The sequence below is a fragment of the Oncorhynchus clarkii genome, chromosome 9 (assembly GCF_045791955.1).
Source record: "Oncorhynchus clarkii lewisi isolate Uvic-CL-2024 chromosome 9, UVic_Ocla_1.0, whole genome shotgun sequence".
Classification (NCBI taxonomy): Eukaryota; Metazoa; Chordata; class Actinopteri; order Salmoniformes; family Salmonidae; genus Oncorhynchus; species Oncorhynchus clarkii.
Genome location: NC_092155.1, coordinates 40,246,166 through 40,271,338, shown reverse-complemented (window position 1 = coordinate 40,271,338; position 25,173 = coordinate 40,246,166). Strand labels below are relative to the sequence as shown.

At 42.9% G+C, this 25,173-nt stretch overlaps 1 protein-coding gene across 1 annotated transcript in view; it reads left to right on the top strand.

Moving 5' to 3' along the window:
- Positions 1–25,173, top strand: part of LOC139416288 (cadherin-4-like) — a 368,240-nt gene that overhangs the window by 5,506 nt on the left and 337,561 nt on the right. The window contains exon 2 of the mRNA XM_071164766.1: positions 90–201. Within this exon, the coding sequence (XP_071020867.1) occupies positions 90–201 (112 nt within the window). The remainder of the gene's footprint in view (positions 1–89; positions 202–25,173) is intronic.

The window sequence follows — 25,173 nt, the reverse complement described above, 5'->3', positions numbered from 1 at the left end:
AACAGTTTCATTCAGCTTTCAGGGCCACAGAGAAGCAGCCAAATCAATGTTTATAGATGTCTCACAATGTGTTCTCTTTCCTCTCACAGGGGACTAATGGAGACCTCGTGTCAAAAGCCCCCTGCAGACCCGGCTTCTCGCAAAGTTCCTACTCTGTGCTCATTTCAAGGGATGTACTGCAAAGCCAGAGCATAATTAAAGGTAAGGTGTGTTTCACTGTGTCTTTCACTGGGCAGAGTGGAAGGCCAGCATTGGAGCTGCTTCACTCTTTAAAGGTTCAATGCAGTCAAACACGTTTTTTTTCCCTTGTGTTTTATATATATTTCCACACTATATGTGGTTGGAATAATAATCAAGGACCTCAGCCACCTGAGCCACGGCCTGTTCTTCCCGCTTCAATCACTCAGACTTGGGCAGTGTAGGAGCATCACAGCAAAAACTGACAGATGGCCAATAGCTTCTACCCCCAGCCCATCATGCTGATGAATAGCCACCACTAGGCAGCTATCTACTCCCTCTGTCCCCCATCCTGCCCCCCAGACTTCCTAATTGTGAAAATGAATAAGCCCTTTAAGTGTAAGAGCTATTTGAAAAGTCTGCCTGAGATTTCAGCCTTTTTTGGTGGGATGGACTTTTGACCTGCCTGGTGACATCACCAGGTGGTAAATTAGTTAATAGTTCCAAACCTCTCTACCAATAACTACCAATAACCTCTCTACCAATAACAGCTAGTTTTCAGTTGTCCCCCCCCACTCAGCCCACTCCCAGACAGTCTTAGCAAAATTCTTGCTTGAGAAATTACTCTTTGCTAAGAAGCTAATTTTTTTTGTTGTTGACCATTTTAATTTAAAACAATCACAGTAAGGTACTTAATTGTTACCCAGAAATCATTTGATATTGAGATTAACAATCTGTATAATGGTGTTGGTTTATTTCATGTGGAGCCTCGTGAGGTCAACTCACTTTCCGAGGCAGAGCATGCCTCCCTCCAAAGGTTTCCAGTGGTTGTGTGTGTGTGTGTTTGCAGATGTGCAGTGATTTGAAGCGCTTTCTATATGAGGTTGATTCAATTGTTACAATAATTATTACAGAATTTGATAAAATACATTTACACACACACACACACAGACACACATAAACAGGATCCGTTGCAGAGGGCTGTAGTGTCTGTGCTTTGCGGAGATGTTATTTTCTGGAGTTGCAGGGTTAGTGCATGCCAGTGTTCCATTGTATCACGACTGTTGCAATGCTGGCCTCAAGACTGCTTTAGGAAATGGAGAAGAAAAAAACATCCCTCTATTCTTGTTTCTCTCTGATGGGCTGTCAATGAATTGAAATGCATGTCACTCTTTGTGAGGACATTTATTGCAGATGATCAGGGTGGTGATGCACATAATCATCCTCCTCATCATCCTTATTGTCATCGTCCATCCTCCCTCACCACCACCATTTCTTCCACACTGCATAGTCTCAGCCTTTTGTTTTGTCTTGACCTTTAGCCATTGTTGCAATCACTCTGTGAACCAACTTAGTTTTGAACAGCCGATAGTGCAGGAAATCCAATCGTCATCCTGTGTTTAATCTCGCGGCGTTCCTGCCAATGTAGGCTAATTAGAATCCTCTATTGATCCCAGTGGTTTTCCCTCATAGCACCGCTAAGCTGCATTGTTGTGCCGGGGGCGCACAATAGCTCTTTTGTGTGTCTTAGACAGCTGCGCTGTATCCCTCTGTCTATTACTCTTAGAGGCCTGTTCGAGTCACAGCTGGATCCAACAATAATAGTGTTTTTGTGTATTATAGCTCAAATTCAAGGTAGATGGAAAGTTTTCTGGCAGAGGAATAACGCTCAATTGTCTTTACAACAATGTTACGTGAGTGTGTCAATGTCTGTCATGTGTTTGTGTGTAGCTGGCGATCACCGCGGAAGTGGGGTAGATAATGGTGATTGGGGGGGGGGGGGGGGATTGATATAGTTACATATCACAATATTATTTTGGACACATATTATATTGATACTTTGACTTTTTCATCCTACACCTTGTTCTCCATCTTCTTTTTTTAATAGTGAGCCAACATGTTTTCAACACTTATTTCCATGACTGATTAAAATTAATTTTCTCATTGTCTCTCTCTTGTCTCTCTGCAGTAGACATATGGTGAGCAATATGTTTGGAACATTAAATGCCAACTAAATTGTAGTATCGAATCTCAATACATTTAGAATGAGTGAAAACCGCAACATAATATCGTATCGGCACCTACGTATCGTGATAATATCGTATCGTGAGGTCCCTGGCTATTCCCAGCCACAGATAAGGGGTCTCTGACTTAGGCCAGTACTGGCTACATTAATGCCTGGCTGAGAGAGAGAGGGAGAAGAGTTGCTTGTCATGAACATGTTCAGTATGAAGTAGTGAAGTCATCAGGCCAGCAGGGGGTGTCAACACAATCACGAACAATTACCGAGCCAACCATCACTGGTACACACTGCCATATATGCCTGTTTCCACTAGTTAATAAGTCTTACACATTTCTAAGCTCACATCTGCAAAAGGCAATGAGAAAGAGATGTATGAAATGCCAGAAGAATGTGTATGCTAAAAAGATCAGCCACTTCTGAATTCCGTCTCCGTTTTCCCTTGTTTGACAGAGATGTTTAAAATTGGCAGTTAAAATAACCCCAGACTCGTTTCCCCCCACTGAAACAGACATCTAATCCATATAAACCCTGGAATCCATTATAGGAGAGGGTAGAGGCAGTTATGGTTTTACATATCTGATATTTATGGCTTGTCCATTCCTCAGTGTTATTTTAAAAGACCCTGTAGAAGTCACATCGCCGCCTTTTCCAGGTAACATCTAGTGGAGACTGGAGACACAGCTGCACTATCGCCTTCATCTGTGTGTCTGAGCACACAGCTGCATTGAACACACACATATGTATGTATGCACGCACGCACTCACATAGTGTGATTTACAGGGCAGTTGATTTATCGTTGGTAAGGGTGTCACAGAGGGGAGGCAGGAAGCTCCTCTGGAAAGACTTTAATAATAACATTGTTTAACCCAGAACCGTCAGGCAAGGCAAGGAGTAATGACACACACACGGAGACGTCAGCCGGGGGCAGGAGTAATGGGAGAGACAGAACTAGGGCCTGGGATGTGATGCGGGGTGTCTGAGCCGGGAGACGCTGAGGGGGAACTAAGTTCCTGCAAGGGTCCGTTTTTGGGGGCCGCACCCGCCCCACGTCGGCCACATCAATTCCAAACCCCACCCAATACCAGAAATCAGGACAGATATTTCTCCGCAACCTGAACTAACCGCATATACTTTTTCGAGAGCCGATCTTTTACCCTCCATATAACATATGAATTTAATTATTTTTTATGAATCCAGTACTAGGCTTTATTATAGTGATTTGTATTAGTCCATTATTTATATTCCCCTAATTTGCATGAATTAAATTGGTTGCATGTCTATTCAACATTTGGATAAAAGGAAACCATGCCATGATCACAATGCTATGCGTCACTCAAATCGCTTTGAGGAAAAAGAGAATTCTAATTTGCCTTCTTAATGAAAGCCCATAGCCGACATGACAAAAAATACATTCAATATTGTTTAGATTATAAAATAGTTTAAGCCTAATTTAAACCTTAAATAAACCATTCCCAGAATCAAATACACATACATTTAATTAGTATGCTACTCAAACTTGGTTTACACTTTCAATGGCCTGCGTATGGTCTATTGAACTAAAGCCTGAATTAATGTAATAATGTAATATGTAATGTAATAACTGATATTTAACTGAATTATCCAAAACAAATAGGCCTATCTGCTTGCACTCTGTGCAGGCTGTGTATTCATCTATCGCGTTGTTGTCCTTCCAAACTGGGGATTTCACTTGCGCACCACCTGTTTCCACCATGTTGTTGTAGCCTATATTCCCCTTATCATAACCTTTTCTTTTTATTTCTCCGGTTAGGATACGGGAACATAAGCTTTGCGTGTGGAAAAATGCACCATACAAACAAGGGGCAGTTCTCGGCTCCACACACTCTCAATGCGTGCGTGGCTGGTAGGCTGTGTCTCTCCCCACTCACGGAATGGAATTTGCAGCACAACAAGCTCCAGGTTTTACTTCTTAAAAAAAAAAAGTATATTATCTTGATTTTAAAATGTTTACGATCTGCAATGTAATTGTTCTGAACCGCGAACCGACCCTCTTTAAAAATAAAAAAAAACATGTTTACATTCTACCCGCCAGCGGATGTTTTTGCGGTTCACCTGCATGGAACCTTGGGTATCCGAACCGATGCATGACTCAAGGGCAAGGGTTCCGCGATGTTTTGTATTCCGTTTTTTATTTTTGTGATTTTTGATTCTGTGAAAAATCTTAATTTTATGAAAGTCAAGCGCTAGCTACAATATAATCGTGGATGCCATTTTTATGCCTCTGCGTCCAATATCAAGGAAGTGAGGTAGTTTCCACGAGGCAATGTTAACTAGCGTTAGCCAGAGTCTATAGGAACTGTCAGCATGCTAGCTGTTCCTGTTCTTTTGATTCTACGGAAGTAGATAAATGGCTTCATTGCCAAAATGAATGGTAATTTTCGGGATGGAAATAGTTTCATTGTCAACTTTAATGACCAAAACCAGATATAAGCATTTAGAAAATATATTGAACTATATATATATATATATATATATATATATATATATATATATATATATATATATATACAGTATTTTTAAATAATACCATCTTTGGGAACTAACAATCAAATAAAAGCTAGACAGTCCGTCAAAATATATGTTTTTTTAAATTATTATTTTTAAAACTTCTACCTGCCTTTGATTCACCTGATGATAAGACAAGACATACATTTTTTGCTAACATATGATGTGGGTCCCTGGGTTGCCAGTTTGCCTGGGTGTGTGTCCCTGGGCAAGAAAAGTTTGCAAATCCCTGCTCTAGGGGGAACAAAACAGTCAAGGGGATGGGGGAGAGGGACAGAGATGGGATAACAGTGATTTATCGTAATGGGCATAAGGAAGATGAGAAGATTGTTAGATACATGGTGCAGAGGAAGGGTGCAGAGGACTTGGTGCTAGGTAGAGAGAGAACCATGGATACTGTCCATATTTTCACTACTGTAGGTTAGAGACTACTTCAAGCTGGGGGTCATAGGTTGAGCAGTCAGTGTAATGTTGGGGCGCAGAGGAGATGAGATCAGAGGGGTACATGGTTAGGGGGTCCTCACCCCTCATTGAGAGGGATTGTCAGGAGTTCTGTTGAGAGGGTCCAGATCCCCTGCTGTGTCTGGCCTTCATTATAGGGCACTTAGGTATGACACACTCTTTATCACAGACACAGGAGACCATTAGTCAGAACACCTCCACATCTGGTTTACATCAACGGGGGTCACAACACTGTCTGATTTACAAACGCCTGTTCCCATAGACCAACACCGAGATTTCATCACCTAGTATCCAGGAACCAACCTCATATACAATCGGAATCAGTCACAGCCTTATTGGGTTAAATGGCTTATTTTCTAATTACAGTAGGTTTGATATTTAATGCTAACCAAATCTCCTAGTGTTTTGTATCCAAGCCTCTTCTCCAGCCACAGTGCGGTGTGCTATATTGGGTTGAGGCCAGATTGAGCCAGACAAACAGAGCTAGGTGGTGTAACCTCATCCTATATGTCCCTGTGCTGATTCTATTACTGGTAATGAGAGCCATGCCGTGTGGTTTCAGCCCAATGGGCCTGACAAGGCTGACCTTGAGCTTTGTTCAGTTTGGTGGTGGTTTTGGGCATCGCTCAGTTATACGTGTGTGTGTGTGTGTGTGTGTGAGCACTTCACAATTCTGGCCTCCAAATGCCCTCCATTCATTTTTCATAACAATCTCAATGTAATACACACTCTCACTGAATTTGCCAGTTGTGTGAATCATGCCCTGTAGCCCATCACCTAGAGAGTAAAAGCCAAACAAATGTGTTGGAGAACATGACCCTGTTCTTCCTTGGCCAGACACAGCCTCCATGTCTGTACAGATAGGCACATTCATTTATCCTCCTGTCTCCCTCAGGGGGAAGGGGCCACGAGGGTGCCCAAGTCAGAGGAGATGTCCTGGGATTGAGATTAGGAGCAGCCTGCCTCCCTGGGAGAGAACTGTAGCCAGAGCAGAGAACATGCTGTATAGCAACCAGGGACATAAATGTTCATTTGCGGGTCGTTCCACCAATTCGGTGCCTTTTGAGAAGTATAACTTGGTAAAAATATAAAAATTGATTTCACCAAATTTTTTAAAACATTCTGTCATCAAGAGTACAAGTTTAACTTCAAAATTACTACATTAAGTGGCAAATAAATGAACACGGCTGACAGGGTTGGCGTTTTCATCTTAAATCAGCCATAAATAGTGCAACAGGTATTGGCAATATAATGCAAGCTTCACCCCAAACATTACATTGCTAAAACATCTTTTATCTTCTATCTATGGGTAACGTGGTTAAAGTGTTATGCTCGACCCGCTCAGTTTTCCACCAAAAACCACCAGAAAATGCCCAAAAAAGAGTGGAAATAGCTATGATTTGACTATTAGATGTTCAATGTTTCTTTTGAATAAAAATAATCATAATTGTTTCACCATATTAAAACGAGAGTTCACGTCACGGAACAGGGTTGTCTTTTAAATGAGAGACGGACGTAAATGAATCACTAATCACATTAAATAAATCATTATCTTCCGAAATGACTGTCAAAGCAACAAAATAACTAGGGCTTTACAATGGTGAAACTTGGATACATTTTTGGATTACAGAAGTGAGTTGAAATCTTCTTAGACGTGATACAGGGTTAGGGTTGCAAAGGGAGGGTATATTACCAGTAAACTACCAGAATTTTTAAATCTTTCAATGAGCAGAGCATGTGCAGACTAGCCGGCTGGTGTGTTTACGGACATATTCAATCAATCCCTATCCCAGTCTGTTGTCCCCACATGCTTCAAGATGGCCACCATTGTTCCTGCTCCTAAGAAAGCTAAGGTAACTGAACTAAATCGCCCCGTTGCACTCACTTCTGTCATCATAAAGTGCTTTGAGAGACTAGTCAAGGATCATATCACCTCCACCCTACCTGACACCCTAGACCCACTCCAATTTGCTTACCACCCCAATAGGTCCACTGACGACGCAATCGCCTGCACACTGCCCTATCCCATCTGGACAAGAGGAACACCTATGTAAGAATGCTGTTCATTGACTACAGCTCAGTATTTAATACCATAGTACCCTCCAAACTCGTCATTAAGCTCGAGACCCTGGGCCTCGACCCCACCCTGTGCAACTGGGTCTTGGACTTTCTGACGGGCCTCCCCCAGGTGATGAAGGTAGGACACAACGTCTCCACCCCGCTGATCCTCAACACTGGGGCCCCACAAGAGTGTGTTCTCAGCCCTCTCCTGTACTTCCTGTTCACCCATGACTGCGTGGCCATGAACGCTTCAAACTCAATCATCAAGTTTGTAGTAGACGCGAGTGGTAGGTTTAATTGCCAACAACGACAAGACGGCCTACACGGAGGAGGTGAGGGCCCTCGAGGTGTGGTGTCAGGAAAATAACCTCTCACTCAACGTCAACTAAAGAAGGGAGATGATCGAGGACTTCAGGAAACAGCAGAGGGAGTACCCCCCCCATCCATATTGACGGGACGGTAGTGGAAAGTTTTAAGTTCCTCGGCGTGCACATCATGGACAAACTGAAATGGTCCACCCACACAGACAGCGTGTCGCGAAGAAGGCGAAACGGCACCTCTTCAACTTCAGGAGGCTGAAAAAATTTGACTTGTCACCTAAAACACTCTCAAACCTTTACAGATGCACAATCGAGAGCATCCTGTTGGGCTGTATCACCTCCTGGTACGGCAACTGCACCGCCCTCAACCGCAATGTTCTCCAGAGGGTAGTGAGGTCTGCACAACGCATCACCGGGGGCAAACTACCTGCCCTCCAGGACACCTACAGCACCCGATGTCACAGAAAGGCCAAAAAGATCATCAAGGACAACAACCACTTGAGCCACGACCTGTTCGCCCCGATATCATGCAGAAGGCAAGGTCAGTACAGGTGCATCAAAGCTGGGAAGGAGAGACTGAAAAACAGCTTCTATCTCAAGGCCATCAGACTGGTAAACAGCGAACACTAACATAGAGAGGCTGCTGCCAACATACAGACTCAAATCTCTGGCCACTTTAATAAATGGACTTAATAAAGATATCATTAGTCACTTTAAATAACACCACTTTAATCATGTTTACATATCCTACATCACTCATCTCAATTGTATATACTGCTCTATACCATCTGCTGCGTCTCGCCTATGCTGCACGGCCATCACTCATCCATATATTTATATGTACATATTCTTATTCATCCCTTTACATTTGTGTGTATCAGGTAGTTGTTGTGAATTTGTCAGATTACTTGTTAGATGTTACCGCATTGTCGGATCTAGAAGCACAAGCATTTCGCTATTCTCGCATGAACATCTGCTAAGCATGTGTATGGAACCAATACAATTGGTATTTAGTGACATTTAGTGACTTTTTTGGGTATGTCGTTTTCTCTGGCCCTTTGTGTGGCCTTATCACATGTAAAATACTGTATATTTTAATAAGATTATTTAAAAATATTAATAATAATTTGAATGGCAAAGCTGTAAAACATCCTAAATATAAACCATTAACTTAGTGAATAACATTGGTGTTTAACATGAAGGTTTCAGCATGAAATATATTATATTTATTTTACTATGTAATTATATATTTGTTGTCAATGTTTTGTCATTAAACTAGTGGCAGTTGGGAAACAATATATAGTTGGTAGAGTTGCAGAGTTCATTGAAAATAATGGCATTGTTGATTAGATACATTTTCTCTATCTATATCTCTATTTACTAAACTCATGAACAATATGGACACAGATATACAAAATGTATACTATATATTAATACAGTTGTTGATGATTATTAAAGTATACATTATAAAAAAGGTCAATAGATTGCCATAGATTTTCTGTTAACTACCCAAACCTTGGTAAATTCAGTCGCTTTGCAACCCTATACAGAGTTGATGGAGGGGCATGTCAAAATGCTGAATTTTGGCTCTTGAGCAAGCCGTTATTCATTATAAAAAAACATCTGATTTATTGAGTTCTCCATGTGGTCTATATTAAAGGGCACTTGATTTATTAGGACTTGAGCAAGCTGTTATTCATTTAAAAAAATAATAATCTTGAATTCTCTAGGAGGTCTATATTAAAGGCCACTTAATTTAATCAGGGGTGTTTTTTCAGCTAATGGAAAAGTGACAAGGGGGGGGGGGGATTCCCCCTCCTGCAATGATTCTTTAAATTATATATTTTAAGTTAATTTACTGCATTTCTACACAATTTAAAACCTCTAAAATGCAATTTGGACAACAGCAAAAACAAGCAAAATTGACTCCAGCCATTATCACCTTGTCGCTGTAGTGTTCGTTCACCTCGGTCGAATAGGGGATTTAACATTCTACAAACACATGCCATACAAGAATGATCTACCTGCTATGCACTAGCTCAACACCGGGATTAAAACTCTAGTTTCATGTCGGGTCAAACAGCAGTTACTACAACCATTTTTATCTCTGATGTTCCATGCTGCCTGCATCGATGCGCTCTCTACAGAGAGAAAGAGGCAAAGCGAGAGGTTCCGCCAAAATCTGTTAAAACCCAATGTGTTTCTATGGGATTATTTTGGACCTAAGCTTGTCACCTGCCTTCCCGCCTTTGGGGCAATGACTCTCATTTTTAGGGGGCAGACATAAGCATCTCGTCCGCCGTACCCAATTGACGCCCTTTCATTTAATATAACAGGATAAAAAATATATATCATTAATGATTGGTGCACAATTTCTACAATTTCAAACGCAAAAGGCAGTGTTTGTTTGTGGAAGAACCCACGCATACACGCTTACACACTGTTTCGCTAGCACAGACTGGACCATATCAGTCAACTGGCTTCCTTAATAAGTGCATCGACGACGTAGTCCCCACAGTGACACACACAGTGACCGTACATACATATTCCAACCAGAAGCCATGGATTACAGGCAGGATGTTGCTAAACGGTCACTGAGCTAAAGGCTAGAGCTGCCGCTTTCAAGAACACTAACCTGGATGTTAATAAGAAATCCCGCTATGCCCTCCGATGAACCATCAAAGAGGCAAAGCGTCAATACAGGAATAAGATCAAATCCTATTACACCTGCTCCGACGCTTGTCGAATGTGACAGGGCTTGCAAACTATCACTGATTACAAAGGGAAACCCAGCCGCGAGCGGCCCAGTGACGCGAGCCTACCAGACGAGATAAAGGCCTTCTACGTTCGCTTCGAGGCAAGTAACACTGAACGATCCGTGAGAGCACCATCTGTTCTGGACAACTGTGTGATTTCTGTAGCCGATGTGGGCAAGATCTTTAAACAGGTTACCATTCACAAGGCCGCAGGGCTAGGCAGATTGCCAGGATGCGTACTCCGAGTATGCGAAGACCAGATGGCAAGTGTCTTCACTGACATTTTTAACATGGCCCCTTTCCGATTCACATACCGCCCCAACAGATCCACAGATGACGCAATCTCTATTGCACTGCACCTTTCCCACTTGGATTAAAGGAAAACCTAAGTGAAAATGCAGTTCATCGACTACAGCTCGGCGTTCAACAACATAGTGCCCTCCAAGTTCATCACTAAGCTAAGGGCCCTGGGACTGAACACCTCCCTCTGCAACTGGATCCTGGACTTCCTGAAAGGACATCATGAGGGTAGGCAACAATACATACACCAAGCTAACCCTCAACACGGGCCACTCGGGTGCATTCTTAGTCTCCTCCGGTACTTGCTGTTCACCCACAACTGCGTGGCTGGGCACTAATCCAACATCATCATTAAGTTTGCCGACAACACGTCAGTGGTAGGCCTGATCACCAATAAAAATTAGAACGCTTATAGGGAGGAGGTCAGAGACCTGACAGTGTGGAGCCGGACAACAACCTCTCTCTCAACGTCAGCAAGACAAAATATCTGATCGTGGACTACAGGAAACGAAGGGCCGAGCACTGCCCCATTCACATCGACGGGGCTGCAGTGGATCGGGTCAAGGGCATCAAGTCCCTCGGTGTCCACATCACTAAGGATCTATCATGGTCCAAACACACCAACACAGTTGGGAAGAGGGCACGACAAATCCTCTTCCCACGCAGGAGGCTGAAAACATTTGTCATTGGGTCCTCAGATCCTCAAGGTTCTACAGCTGCACCATCGAGAGCATCTTGACTGGCTGCATCAACGCTTGGTACGGCAACTGCTTGTCAACCGACCGCAAGGCTACAGAGGGTAGTGCGTACGTCCCAATACATCACTGGGACCGAGCTCCCAGAGGAAGGACCTAAAACGGCCAAAGACTCCAGCCAGGTCATAGACTTCTCTCTCTCTACTACCGCACAGCAAGCAGTAGCGATGCACCAAGTCTGGAACCAACAGGACCGAGCCTGAACAACTTCTACCCCCAAGCCGTAAGACTTGGGGGTAGAAATCACATAAACCGCTGCTACTGTTTACTAGTCACTTTATTCCTAGTTATATGTACATATCTACCTCAATGACCTCGTATCCCTGCACATCAACACGGGTGCCCTTTGTATATACCCAAGTTATTGATACTCATTGTGTATTACTTTTATTACTTGTTTTTTTTATGTTTCTATGATTTTATTTATTTTCTTTCTCTGCATTGTTTGGAAGGGCCTGTAAGTAAGCATTTCACCATTAGTCCACACCTGTTTTTTACAAAGCATGTGACATAAAATTAAATGATTGTTTCACACACACATTTGCGCTCACCATGCACATACACTTAACAGAAACACACACACATGCACGTGTGTAGGCAGCCATGCAAACGTGCACGCCCACACAAATGCAGTCACAACTTGCCGGTTCATGCTACAGTGAATCAGTGACTCCCTGATACTCCATTACTAAGGCTGCGTTGTGTGTCTATGTCAACAGCGAGACTGATCTCATTTAGGTTTTGGTTTAGTGTGTGTTTCTACTTTCCCTCCCTCATTCACCTTCCTTCACAGCTCTTAACCCCATCTGCTCTCTCATATCCGTGGAATATTCCGGTGCCCCGCTGCTCTCCACAGGGTTAAATCAACCACTCTCATTCCCAGGCTGGGAGACCCGGCAGTGAGGACATTAACATTCCCAACAAAACAAATGGATTTGAGCTGCAGTTTCTCCAGGATAATGGCTCCGCAATTCCCTGTCAGGTTGCATTCGGAAAACCCTCAGTGGCCAGGTCTTTTTTTGTCTTGCTGTGGTCCGTAGGTCTTGCTGGAGGAGGGCTTCAGTGTGTCTTTGTGGCAGAGCTCTGTAATATGTAACACGCTTGAGTAGCATCACGAGCCTAAAGGTGATCACATGGAAAGTACTGCTTCTGTGAACCGGCCGTAAGCCTAGTGTGTTGAGTACAGTTAACAGTTTACGTTTAACCATGGGTATTCATATTAGTTTCGAAACCAGTTTCCCAGAATGTCCTCTTTTACAACCAATTCTTGATTCACAAACCATACCCAAAGTGGATAGAGTGTACCACTTCATTCATAACAGTGCGAGCAGAGGGTAGAATCCAAGCCGTACAAACACAGGCCAGTGTTGTCCCCTAAATAATTGATCTCTGTAGTCACCTGGCTTTACTCCACACATCAAAAATACATTTAGGACAAAAGTAACTTTTGCTAGTGCTACACTCAAACACCTTTTGTTTGGTGATTGACTGTTTTTGGCTGTGAAAAATGTTTATTTTTATTGAGTAACAGGTGACTGAATAAAATGCGGTACCAGAGGGAAGGGATGGTTACCTTTTCTTCCCTCTCTCTCAAGTAGATTTAACCTGGCTTTGATTTCCTGTTTACACATCTTGAACCCCAAGTCTCTACGCAGCGCAACCTTAGGCCATGGCGGTTATACTGTCCATCAGAGACCACCTCACTGCATTCAGAATAGGTTGGGAATCTTTGTACTTTGGCTTCCTTTGTCTCTTCCTTCTTCACTCTCTCTCTCTCTCCGTCTTTCTTTATCTGATTCTCTTGTCTTCTTGTTCTCTCTTTCTCTCGCATCCTCTCCCGGTCATTGTCTCTCTCACTGTTGACGTCAAATCATTCTCTCATGTTTCACAAACTTTCTCCCTCTTACATCCCACTCGAATCATGTCTCGTCCACCCCTCCAGCCCACCCCATATGTTTAAACCATACACCCGCCACCTTCCCAACTTTTTTCAAATATGCTATATTGTATTTTGAGGATTCATATAGTGTATTTATTTTTCACGGTGTCAAATGACGTGGAAATGATTCAGTGTCTCGTAGCCCCATCTGTTTGATTCATTTAACTAAGATTTGCAGACACGTACATGCTGAGGATCATGGGCTGAAGGACTGACATTGGTTGGATGTTGAATGCTGGAGTTGATCAGTGAGGACACTGCAGACATCCTGCAGTCCCGGTTCGTACCCAGCCAAGTCAAAGGTTAATGCTGCCTCGGGGAGACATTTGGAATCGCCAGTCGACACAAATGTACTAAACATGTAACATCAGCTGTGATGCATGTGTGAGGAGTTGCAGGGGATGAGTGTAGAGTTTCCAGAGAGGCTCGTAGAGATGTGAGCTGAGATGAGTTAAGCATATGGCTCTGTTTTTTTCTTTTCTTCACAGAGTTAATTTGGTGGAATATGGTTGAGCTTCGGTAGTGAGTGCGTGCGTGTGTGTGTGTGTGTGTGTTTGGGTGAGCTGTGTGTTAGAAAGGCATCCTGCAGGATAGAGAGAGGAGAGCAAGCAGGTGGAAGCCATTATATTTTCTTTATGCGATTTTCGACATCTCCTCTGGTCCCGAGAGAAGGGCATAACGAGAGGGGGAATGAAGAGGGAGGACGAATGTGGTCGATTTCTTAGAGTTACTGTGCGTCCTTCCCACTCGGCACACACTGGTTGAATCCACACTGTTTCTATGTCATTTCAATTCAATTAAGTTGAACTAACGTGGAATAGACATTGAATTAACATCTGTGCCCAGTGGGTTATCATCTTCTAGGTGCTTTAAGATGCCTCCTGGTTGGTATGATGTGCCTTGTGTTGTCCTGGAGGACTGGTTATGGCTCTCCCTTAAGGCCTTTTTAAAGCAGTTTCAATACTCTGCATGGACTCCAAACTCTTTTAATGCACAGGTGGCCCTTATGTCCTGCTAGGAGGGCCGGAGAGCGAGAACAAGACGGCACTGGTCTTGAGACACACATATGCACATGCGCGCACACACACATACATCCTGCTGTGTGTGAGGGCAGTTGGACTGCGGGAGGTGGTTGTGGCCATGGCAGATTGTGTGTGAGGGCAGTTGGACTGCGGGAGGTGGTTGTGGCCATGGCAGATTAGGTGTGTATAGCGGCTGTGTTAAGCTGTCTCTGCTGTCTGAGCTGAAATAGTTTAGTTGTCCTGAGGAGCTAGCGAGCCTTTTGGGCCCTGGGCTGTTACTCTGTCTGGAATACAGGGACAGGGATTACGCCGGCAGGATAACAATAAGCTCCAAGGCGGTTTTCTCTTTCCTCGAGAGTCACGCTGACCATATCCTTCAGCAAGGCTGTTCTTATAGAATAAAAACCTCTCCTCTCAACACTGGAGCAGAGGAGGCCAGGGTTAAGGCTATATACCCTAGAGCAAATACACACTGTCCCTTAGACGGACGGAAGGACAATTTGCTCTTCCGGGTGGTAGTGGGAACTCTGCCTCCTTTATTTGGGATCCTGCGGGGAGGGACTGTATGTGATGAGGCAGACATATAGACAGGTGGCTGAATGAGGCTATTATCATGTACAGAGGGAATGGTTAGATTTGTTTTTTTCCCACATGGGTGCACGTACACATACACATCAGTGTGTGCTGAAAGGTAAATCATAAAATAGAGATGATCAAACTTTTGGAGACGATAGTGTCAGTAGGAGAGGGTCTTCTTTGTGCCTTTTTGAATCACAATTTCTCATATTGCATTCTACTCTAAACCCAAATGGGATACACAGTCATGCCTCTCAGACAGTCTACTTACTACGTGCCCACTCCCTCCCTGGCCCCTCCTGTTCCTGGCCCAGACCCCCTCCCCCCCCCTGCCTGGCCTGGCCCAGTTGGAAGAGAAACGACTGTGAAACAGGCCTTGAAAGTGATGATTCCGCATTACAGCTCCATCGAGTGGAGTGATGGAGAAAGAGATAATTATGTGGTTACAGGGTCTATAGAAATTCTTTATCCATCACTTTTTACCATTGGATTCATATTACCCCTCTGATCACTAAACAAATAAAACATGCATGAGTTCCATCTGCAGTATTCTCCTGTCTTCCATGAAATATTAGATTTTTAATTTCCAAGTGGACGTGAGGAACATGAGAGAACAATTGATGAAAAAACACATTTCAGACAAAAGGGAGCTGGGATGCTTGATTTGTACCCGTTTTACAGAAATCCTCCTAGAGTTAGTGTTTTGAGGATGGTAGTAGTTAGTGTTATGAGTGCTGTAGTTAGTGTTATGCGGATGGTGGTAGTAGTAGTAGTAGTAGTAGTAGGTAGTGTTATGAGGTTGGTGGTGGTAGAAATAGTAGTTTGTTTTATGAAGCTAGTAGTAGTAAGTAGTAGATAATGATTGAAGAGAAATAGCTTAGTTCACCTCCACCTCAGTTCCCTAATCTCCCTTCACCCAGCCTCTATTCATCCCTTCTTCCCAAAGTCCAGAGAAAATATCATTTTTATTTTTAGATCAGCTTTAATATTGCAGATTGATTGTGTCTTCTATCAATGTAATTGTCTCCATCATTTCCAATCCCTCATACATTTTTTGTAAATATATATATATACAGTGGGGAGAACAAGTATTTGATACACTGCCGATTTTGCAGGTTTTCCTACTTACAAAGCATGTAGAGGTCTGTAATTTTTATCATAGGTAGACTTCAACTGTGAGAGAAGGTACCCAAAGAACACAGTGGCCTCCATTATTCTTAAATGGAAGAAGTTTGGAACCACAAATACTCTTCCTAGAGCTGGCCGCCCGGCCAAACTGAGCAATTGGGGGAGAAGGGCCTTGGTCAGGGAGGTGACCAAGAACCCGATGCTCACTCTAACAGAGCTCTGGAGTTCCTCTTTGGAGATGGTAGAACCTTCCAGAAGGACAACCATCTCTGCAGAACTCCATGATTTAGGCCTTTATGGTAGTGGCCAGACCGAAGCCACTCATCAGTAAAAGGCAAATGACTGCCCGCTTTAAGTTTGTCAAAAGGCACCTAAAGGACTCTGACCATGATAAATAAGATTCTCTGGTCTAATGAAACCATGATTGAACTCTTTGGCCTGAATGCCAAGTGTCACTTCTGGAAGAATCTTGGCACCATCCCTATGGCCAGGCATTGTGGTGGCACCATCATGCTGTGGGGATGTTTTTCAGCGGCAGGGACTGGGAGACTAGTCAGGATCGAGGGAAAGATGAACGGAGCGAAGTACAGAGAGATCCTTCATGAATACCTGCTCCAGAGCGCTCAGGACCTCCGACTGGGGCAAAGGTTCACCTTCCAACAGGACAATGACCCTAAGAACACAGCCAAGACAAAGCAGGAGTGTCTTCGGGACAAGTCTCTGAAAGTCCTTGAGTGGCCCAGCCAGAGCCCGGACCTGAACCGGATCGAACATCTCTGGAAAGACCTGAAAATAGCTGTGCAGCCCATCCAACCTGACAGAGCTTGCGAGGATCTGCAGAGGTAAATGGGAGAAACTCCACAAATACAGGCGTTTCGAGCTTGTAGCATCATACCCAAGAATACTTGATAATGTAATCGCAGACAAAAGTCTCTTCAACAAAGTACTGAGTAAAGGGTCTGAATACTTATGTAAATGCATTATTTCAATCTTAAATTATTTATAAATTAGAAAACATTTCTAAAAAAAATCTGTTTTTGCTTTGTCATTATGGTGTAGATTGAGGGGGAAAAAATACATTTGATACATTTTTTTAGTAAGGTTGGAACTGAATAAAATGTTGAGAAAGACAAAGGGTCTGAGCACTTTCCAATGGCGCTGTACATTTTACGGACACAGTATATTTGACATTAGTTATCTTTAGTTTGTTTTTAGTCCTGTCCTGCAGCTACCCTCAACCCCTCCCATCTATCTCTGAACACCATCCAGTTTTGATTTATTTGCCAACTATTTTTCAACTGTGCTGTGATGTTTCAACAAAAGCTCTGAACCTTTTCTCATAGTTTCTACAGATTTGTAAAGTCAAAGATAATAATTTTTGGGTGATTATATTATTGATCGATTGCCTACGTCTCTAACTCACTCAGCAGTATTTTTCAGGCATTCCTGAACCTGCTACCAAAAACAAGCTACATATGGACAGTGCCAAAGTAAATGATCTAATAATTCTGTGTCTTCACAGCAAAATCTGCAGAGCTGGGATGGTTGTATCTCCCATATAAACTCAGCAAAAAAAGAACAAACCCACCGTCGCTGGACCAGACGGGGCTGGCAAAAAGTGCTCTTCACTTACGAGTCGCGGTTTTGTCTCACCAGGGGTGATGGTCGGATTCGCGTTTAATAATGAAGGAATGAGCGTTACACCGAGGCCTGTACTCCGGAGCGGGATCGATTGGGAGGTGGAGGGTCCAATGTTGTGTGGGGCGGTGTGTCACAGCATCATCGGACTGAGCTTGTTCTCATTGCAGGAAATCTTAAGACCTCCTCCTCCCTCATGTGGTACCCTTCCTGCAGGCTCCTCCTGACATGACAATGCCACCAGCCATACTGCTCGTTCTGTGCGTGATTTCCTGCAAGACAGGAATGTCAGTGTTCTGCCATGGCCAGCGAAGAGCCCGGATCTCAATCCCTTTGAGCATGTCTGGGTCCTGATGGATCAGAGGGTGAGGGCTAGGGCCATTCCCCCTAGAAATGTCCGGGAACTTCCAGGTGCCTTGGTGGAAGAGTGGGGTAACATCTCACAGCAAGAACTGGCAAATGTGGTGCAGTCCATGAGGAGGAGATGCACTGCAGTACTTAATGCAGCTGGTGGCCACACCAGATACTGACTGTTACTTTGGATTATGACCCCCCCCCCCCCCCCTCCCCCTCCCGTTCACAATTGGCACATTATTCCATTTCTGTTAGTCACATGTCTATGGAACTTGTTCAGTTTATGTCTGTTGAATCTTATGTTCATACAAATAATTGCACATGTTAAGTTTGCTGAAAATAAATGCAGTTGACAATGAGAGTACGTTTCTTTTTTTGCTGATATATATATATATATATATATATATATATTACACACACAGTACCTGTAAAAAGTTTGGACACACCTACTTGTTCATTTTTACTTTTTTCTACTATGTACAATAATTGTGAAGACATCAAAACTATGAAATAACACATGGAATCATGTAGTAACCCAAAAAGTGTTTCCAAAAATATATTTTATGTTTGAGTTTCTTCAAAGTAGCCACCGTTTGTCTCGATGACAGCTTTGCACACTCTTGGCATTCTCGCCACCAGCTTCGTGCGGAATGCTTTTCCAACAGTCTTGAAGGAGTTCCCACATATAATGAGCACTTGTTGACTGCTTTCCTTCACTATGCGGTTCAACTCATCCCAAACCATCTCAATTGGGTTGAGGTTGGGTGATTGTGGAGGCCAAGTCATTTGATGCAGCACTCCCCTTATTGGTCAAATAGCCCTTACACAGCCTGGAGGTGTGTTGTGTCATTGTCCTGTTAAATAAACAAATGATAGTCCCATTAAGCGCAAACCAGATGGGGTGGTGTATCACTGCAGAATGCTGTGGTAGCCATGCTGGTTAAGTGTGCCTTGAATTCTAAATAAATTGCATACAGTGTCACCAGCAAAGCACCCCCACACCATAACACCACCTCCTCCATGTTTCACGCAGGAAACCACATATGCAGAGTAGGTGAACGGATGATCTTTGCGTCTCACAAAGACATGGCGGTTGGAACCAAAAATCTCAAATTCTGACTCATCAGACCAGAGGACAGATTTCCAACGGTCTAATGTCCATTGCTCATGTTTCTTGGCCCAAGCAAGTCTCTTATTATTGGTGTCCTTTCGTAGTGGTTTCTTTGCAGCAAATCGACCATGAAGGCCTGATTCACACAGTCTCCTCTGAACAGTTGATGTTGTGATGCGTCTGTTACTTGAACTTTGTGAAGCATTTATTCGGGCTGCAATTTCTGAGGTGCTGTTATCTCTAATGAACTTATCCTCTGCAGCAGACGTAACTCTGGGTCTTCCTTTCCTGTGGCGGTGCTCATGAGAGACAGTTTCATCATAGCCCTTGATGGGTTTTGCGACTGCAATTTCAAGTTCTTTAAATTTTCTGGATTGACTGACCTTCATGTCTTAAAGTAATGATGGACTGTTGTTTCTCTTTGCTTATTTGAGCTGTTTTTGCCATAATATGGACTTGGTCTTTTACAAAATAGAGCTATCTTCTGTATACTACCCCTACCTTGTCACAACACAACTGAATGGCTCAAACGCATTAAGAAGGAATGAAATTTCACAAATGAACTTTTAACAAGGCACACCTGTTAATTGAAATGCATTCCAGGTGACTACCTCATGAAGCTGGCTGAGAGAATGCCAAGTGTGTGCAAAGCAGTCGTCAAGGAAAAATGATGGCTACTTTGAAGAATCTCAAAATACATTGATTTGTTTAACACTTTTTTTTTTGGTTGCTACATGATTCCATAAGTGTTATTTTACAGTTTGTCTTCTACAATGTAGAAAATAGTAAAAATAAAGAAAATCCTGCAATCACTGTGTGTCGAAGCCTATGACTGGTACTGTATAACATTCTATTGGTTGCAAAAATGTTGTATAATAATTTAAAGTGTTGAATCCAGTGTCGTTTTGTTTATCAGTTCATTATTGTTAAATATAGAGACTTTTCACACACTTTTTGTCCCCCTAATCATCCAGCAGAAGTGTGTGATCTCGTTGAGAATGTGGGCAGGACAAATCTGAGAGCATTAGAGCTTCATATTTTATTCCTTTTGCAGGGAGACCCTTCATCTTTGTTAAGAGAGGATGAAAAAGAAGAGAGGGGAACCCTAAGAAGAGAGACATCTTCTCCTAACCACTGATTGTGCCCTGAACTGCCTGTGAATGTTCTTCCCATTAACTTCTTAAGTTCAGAGCCAGGCAGCGTATCACACTCTCTCTAAAAGAGAGGAAGCGCAGAGGAAACACAGAGGAGAAATGGAAAGAGAAAAGAGATCTGAAGGAAGTCAACAAACAGAGCCACTGGCAATGTTCAATAATCAAAAGATAATGATTGGTCCCTATGTCGTGTGGTTAATTCAACGGGCTAAAAGTTAATTCGGGATTAACAAATGGGGATCCCCACTGGAGATCGTTGCTCTTCTGATCCCTCAAGTGCCGTCTGATGTCTCTTGTACAAGATACAGCTTGACCTATTGACTCTGTGATTGATTGGTCTTCCCTGTTAACCGGCGTTTGTGGCTGATGGGTGACAGGTAGGTAGCGGGATTGGTTGACCAGTTGGTGAATTGGTTAGTTGTATAGACATTTAATCACAAGTTGGCGGCACCTTATATTGGGGAGGACAGGCTTGTGGTAATGGCTGGGGCGGAATTAGTGGAATGGTTTCAAACACATGGTTTGATGCCATTCCTTTTGCTCCGTTCCAGCCATTATTATGATCCGTCCTCCTCTCAGCTGCCTCCACTGCATTTAATATATAAATTGGGAAGAGGATTGAATGGACCATGGTATTAGTGGTAGAGGGTAGAGAACCACGGAACGGAGGCTTTTCTCTCCATCAGAAGAATTCATTCTCAGATCTGATGTTGCATTTTGGACCTTTTTGATCAAATGGACTAACAGTTGAAAATCATGATGTATTGACATGAATGACCAACACAGTTCATGCGAGAGACACGCCAGATTCATTAATATGGTGTGAATGAGAGCGGAGTCTCTGTCCTTTTGTCCCATCATTCAGCTACCCTCAACCCCTCCCATCTATCTCTGAAGACCATCCCGTAACATTTTATCATGGAAATAGCTATTCTGTCATTCAGCCTATAGTAGCACGCCACCAAAGGTCTCTTCACAATCCCCACATTCTCCCATCTATCTCTGAAGACCACAGTGCATTCGGGAAGTATTCAGACCTCTTGACTTTTTCCACATTTTGTGACTTTACAGCCTTATTCTAAAATGGATTAAATCGGGGGTTTTTCGGCATCAACCTATACACAATACCCCATAATGACAATGCATAAACAGGTTTTTAATTTAAAAATGGAAATATCACATTTGCATTAGTATTCAAACCCTTTACTCAGTACTTTGTTGAAGCACCTTTGGCGGTAATTACAGCCTTGAGTCTTGAGTATGACGCTACAAGCTTGGCACACCTGTATTTGGGGAGATCCTCTCAAGCTCTGTCAGGTTGGATGCTGCACAGCTAATTTCTGGTCTCTTCAGAGTTGTTCAATCCGGTTCAAGTCATGGCTCTGGCTGGGCCACTTAAGGACATTCAGAGACTTGTCCTGAAGCCCGTTGTCTTGGCTGTGTGCTTAGGGTCGTTGTCCTGTTGGAATGTGAACCTTGCACTCTGGAGCAGGTTTTTATCAAGGATCTCTCTGTACTTTGCTCTGTTCATCTTTCCCTTGATCCTGACTAGTCTCCCATTCCATGCCACTGAAAAACATCCCCACAGCATGATGCTGCCACCACCATGATTCACTATAGGGATGGTGCCAGGTTTCCTCCAGACGTGGCGCTTGGCATTCAGTTGCCTTTTGGCAACTCCGAGTGGGCTGTCATGTACCTTTTACTGAGGCGTGGCTTCCGTCTGGCCACTCTACCATACATCCCAGATTTGGTGGAGTGCTGTAGAGATGGTTGTCCTTCTGGAATGTTCTCCCATCTCCACAGAGGAACTCTGGAGCTCTGTTAGAGTGACCATCGGGTTCTTGGTCACCTCCCTGACCAAGGCCCCAATTGCTCAGTTTGGCCGGACGGCCAGCTCTAGGAAGAGTCTTGATGGTTCCAAAGTTCTTCCATTTAAGAATGATGGAGGCCAATGTGTTCTTTGGGGACCTTCAATGTTGCAGACATTTTTTGGTACCTTTCCCCAGATCTGTGTCCCAACCCAATCCTCTCCCGGAGCTCTACGGATAATTCCCTTGACCTGGCTTGGTTTTTGTTCTGACATGCACTGCCAACTGTGGGACCTTATATAGACAGATGTGTGCCTTTCCAAATTACAGTGCCTTGCGAAAGTATTCGGCCCCCTTGAACTTTGCGACCTTTTGCCACATTTCAGGCTTCAAACATAAAGATATAAAACTGTATTTTTTTGTGAAGAATCAACAACAAGTGGGACACAATTATGTATTATATATTATATATCCAATTATTGGATATTTCAAACTTTTTTAACAAATCAAAAACTGAAAAATTGGGCGTGCAAAATTATTCAGCCCCCTTAAGTTAATACTTTGTAGCGCCACCTTTTGCTGCGATTACAGCTGTAAGTCGCTTGGGGTATGTCTCTATCAGTTTTGCACATCGAGAGACTGACATTTTTTCCCATTCCTCCTTGCAAAACAGCTCGAGCTCAGTGAGGTTGGATGGAGAGCATTTGTGAACAGCAGTTTTCAGTTGTTTCCACAGATTCTCAATTGGATTCAGGTCTGGACTTTGACTTGGCCATTCTAACACCTGGATATGTTTATTTTTGAACCATTCCATTGTAGATTTTGCTTTATGTTTGGATCATTGTCTTGTTGGAAGACAAATCTCCGTCCCAGTCTCAGGTCTTTTGCAGACTCCATCAGGTTTTCTTCCAGAATGGTCCTGTATTTGGCTCCATCCATCTTCCCATCAATTTTAACCATCTTCCCTGTCCCTGCTGAAGAAAAGCAGGCCCAAACCTTGATGCTGCCACCACCATGTTTGACAGTGGGGATGGTGTGTTCAGGGTGATGAGCTGTGTTGCTTTTACGCCAAACATAACGTTTTGCATTGTTGCCAAAAAGTTCAATTTTGGTTTCATCTGACCAGAGTACCTTCTTCCACATATTTGGTGTGTCTCCCAGGTGGCTTGTGGCAAACTTTAAACAACACTTTATATGGATATCTTTAAGAAATGGCTTTCTTCTTGCCACTCTTCCATAAAGGCCAGATTTGTGCAATATACAACTGATTGTTGTCCTATGGACAGAGTCTCCCACCTCAGCTGTAGATCTCTGCAGTTCATCCAGAGTGATCATGGGCCTCTTGGCTGCATCTCTGATCAGTCTTCTCCTTGTATGAGCTGAAAGTTTAGAGGGACGGCCAGGTCTTGGTAGATTTGCAGTGGTCTGATACTCCTTCCATTTCAATATTATCGCTTGCACAGTGCTCCTTGGGATGTTTAAAGCTTGGGAAATCTTTTTGTATCCAAATCCGGCTTTAAACTTCTTCACAACAGTATCTCGGACCTGCCTGGTGTGTTCCTTGTTCTTCATGATGCTCTCTGCGCTTTTAACGGACCTCTGAGACTATCACAGTGCAGGTGCATTTATACGGAGACTTGTTTACACACAGGTGGATTGTATTTATCATCATTAGTCATTTAGGTCAACATTGGATAATTCAGAGATCCTCACTGAACTTCTGGAGAGAGTTTGCTGCACTGAAAGTAAAGTGGCTGAATAATTTTGCATGCCCAATTTTTCAGTTTTTTATTTGTTAAAAAACTTTGAAATATCCATTAAATGTCGTTCCACTTCATGATTGTGTCCCACTTGTTGTTGATTCTTCACAAAACAATACAGTTTTATATCTTTATGTTTGAAGCCTGAAATGTCGCAAAGTTCAAGGGGGCCGAATACTTTCGCAAGGCACTGTATGTCCAATAAATTGAATTTACCACAGGTGGACTCCAAGTCGTATAAACATCTCAAGGATGATCAATGGAAACAGGATGCACCTGAGCTCAATTTCGAGTCTCATAGCAAATAGTCTGAATACTTGTGTAAATAAGATATTTATCTTTAAAATTTTGTGTAAAGAAAACTAAATTTTTTCATTAGGGGGTATTGTAAGTAGCTGATGAGGATAATGTTTTATTAAATCCATTTTAGAATAAGGCTGTAACGTAACAAAATGTGGAAAAAGTGAATGTTTTTGAATACTTTCCAAAATGCACTGCATATACCAATGTATGTGGACACCACTTCAAATTTGTGGCTTTGTCTATTATATATTATAGTAAATTATACTAAATATATTTTTACGCGGATGGGTTTATTGGTTTTAAAATACACCAGTTATGCTATTTTGGACCACCAGGCTGGTGATGTCATACTTGTGAATCCTTAAAGAGATGGGTGGGGCTAAGGCTTAAGAGGGCGTGAACGATGCTGAATGGGTGTAGACAAAGAAGAGTGTCTACTTTTATCCAATGTAAAAAACATAACATTTAAAATGTTACTAGATAAGATCGAGCCGGTCGGTCACATATTAATGCCAATGATTTTGGAATGAGATGTTCGACGAGCAGGTGTCCACATACCTTTGGTCAAGTAGTGTATTTTTCAACCCATATACAGTGCCTTGCGAAAGTATTCGGCCTCCTTGAACTTTGCGACCTTTTGCCACATTTCAGGCTTCAAACATAAAGATATAAAACTGTATTTTCTTGTGAAGAATCAACAACAAGTGGGACACAATCATGAAGTGGAACGACATTTATTGGATATTTCAAACTTTTTTAACAAAGCAAAAACTGAAAAATTGGGCGTGCAAAATTATTCAGCCCCTTTACTTTCAGTGCAGCAAACTCTCTCCAGAAGTTCAGTGAGGATCTCTGAATGATCCAATGTTGACCTAAATGACTACTGATGATAAATACAATCCACCTGTGTGTAATCAAGTCTCCGTATAAATGCACCTGCACTGTGATAGTCTCAGAGGTCTGTTAAAAGCGCAGAGAG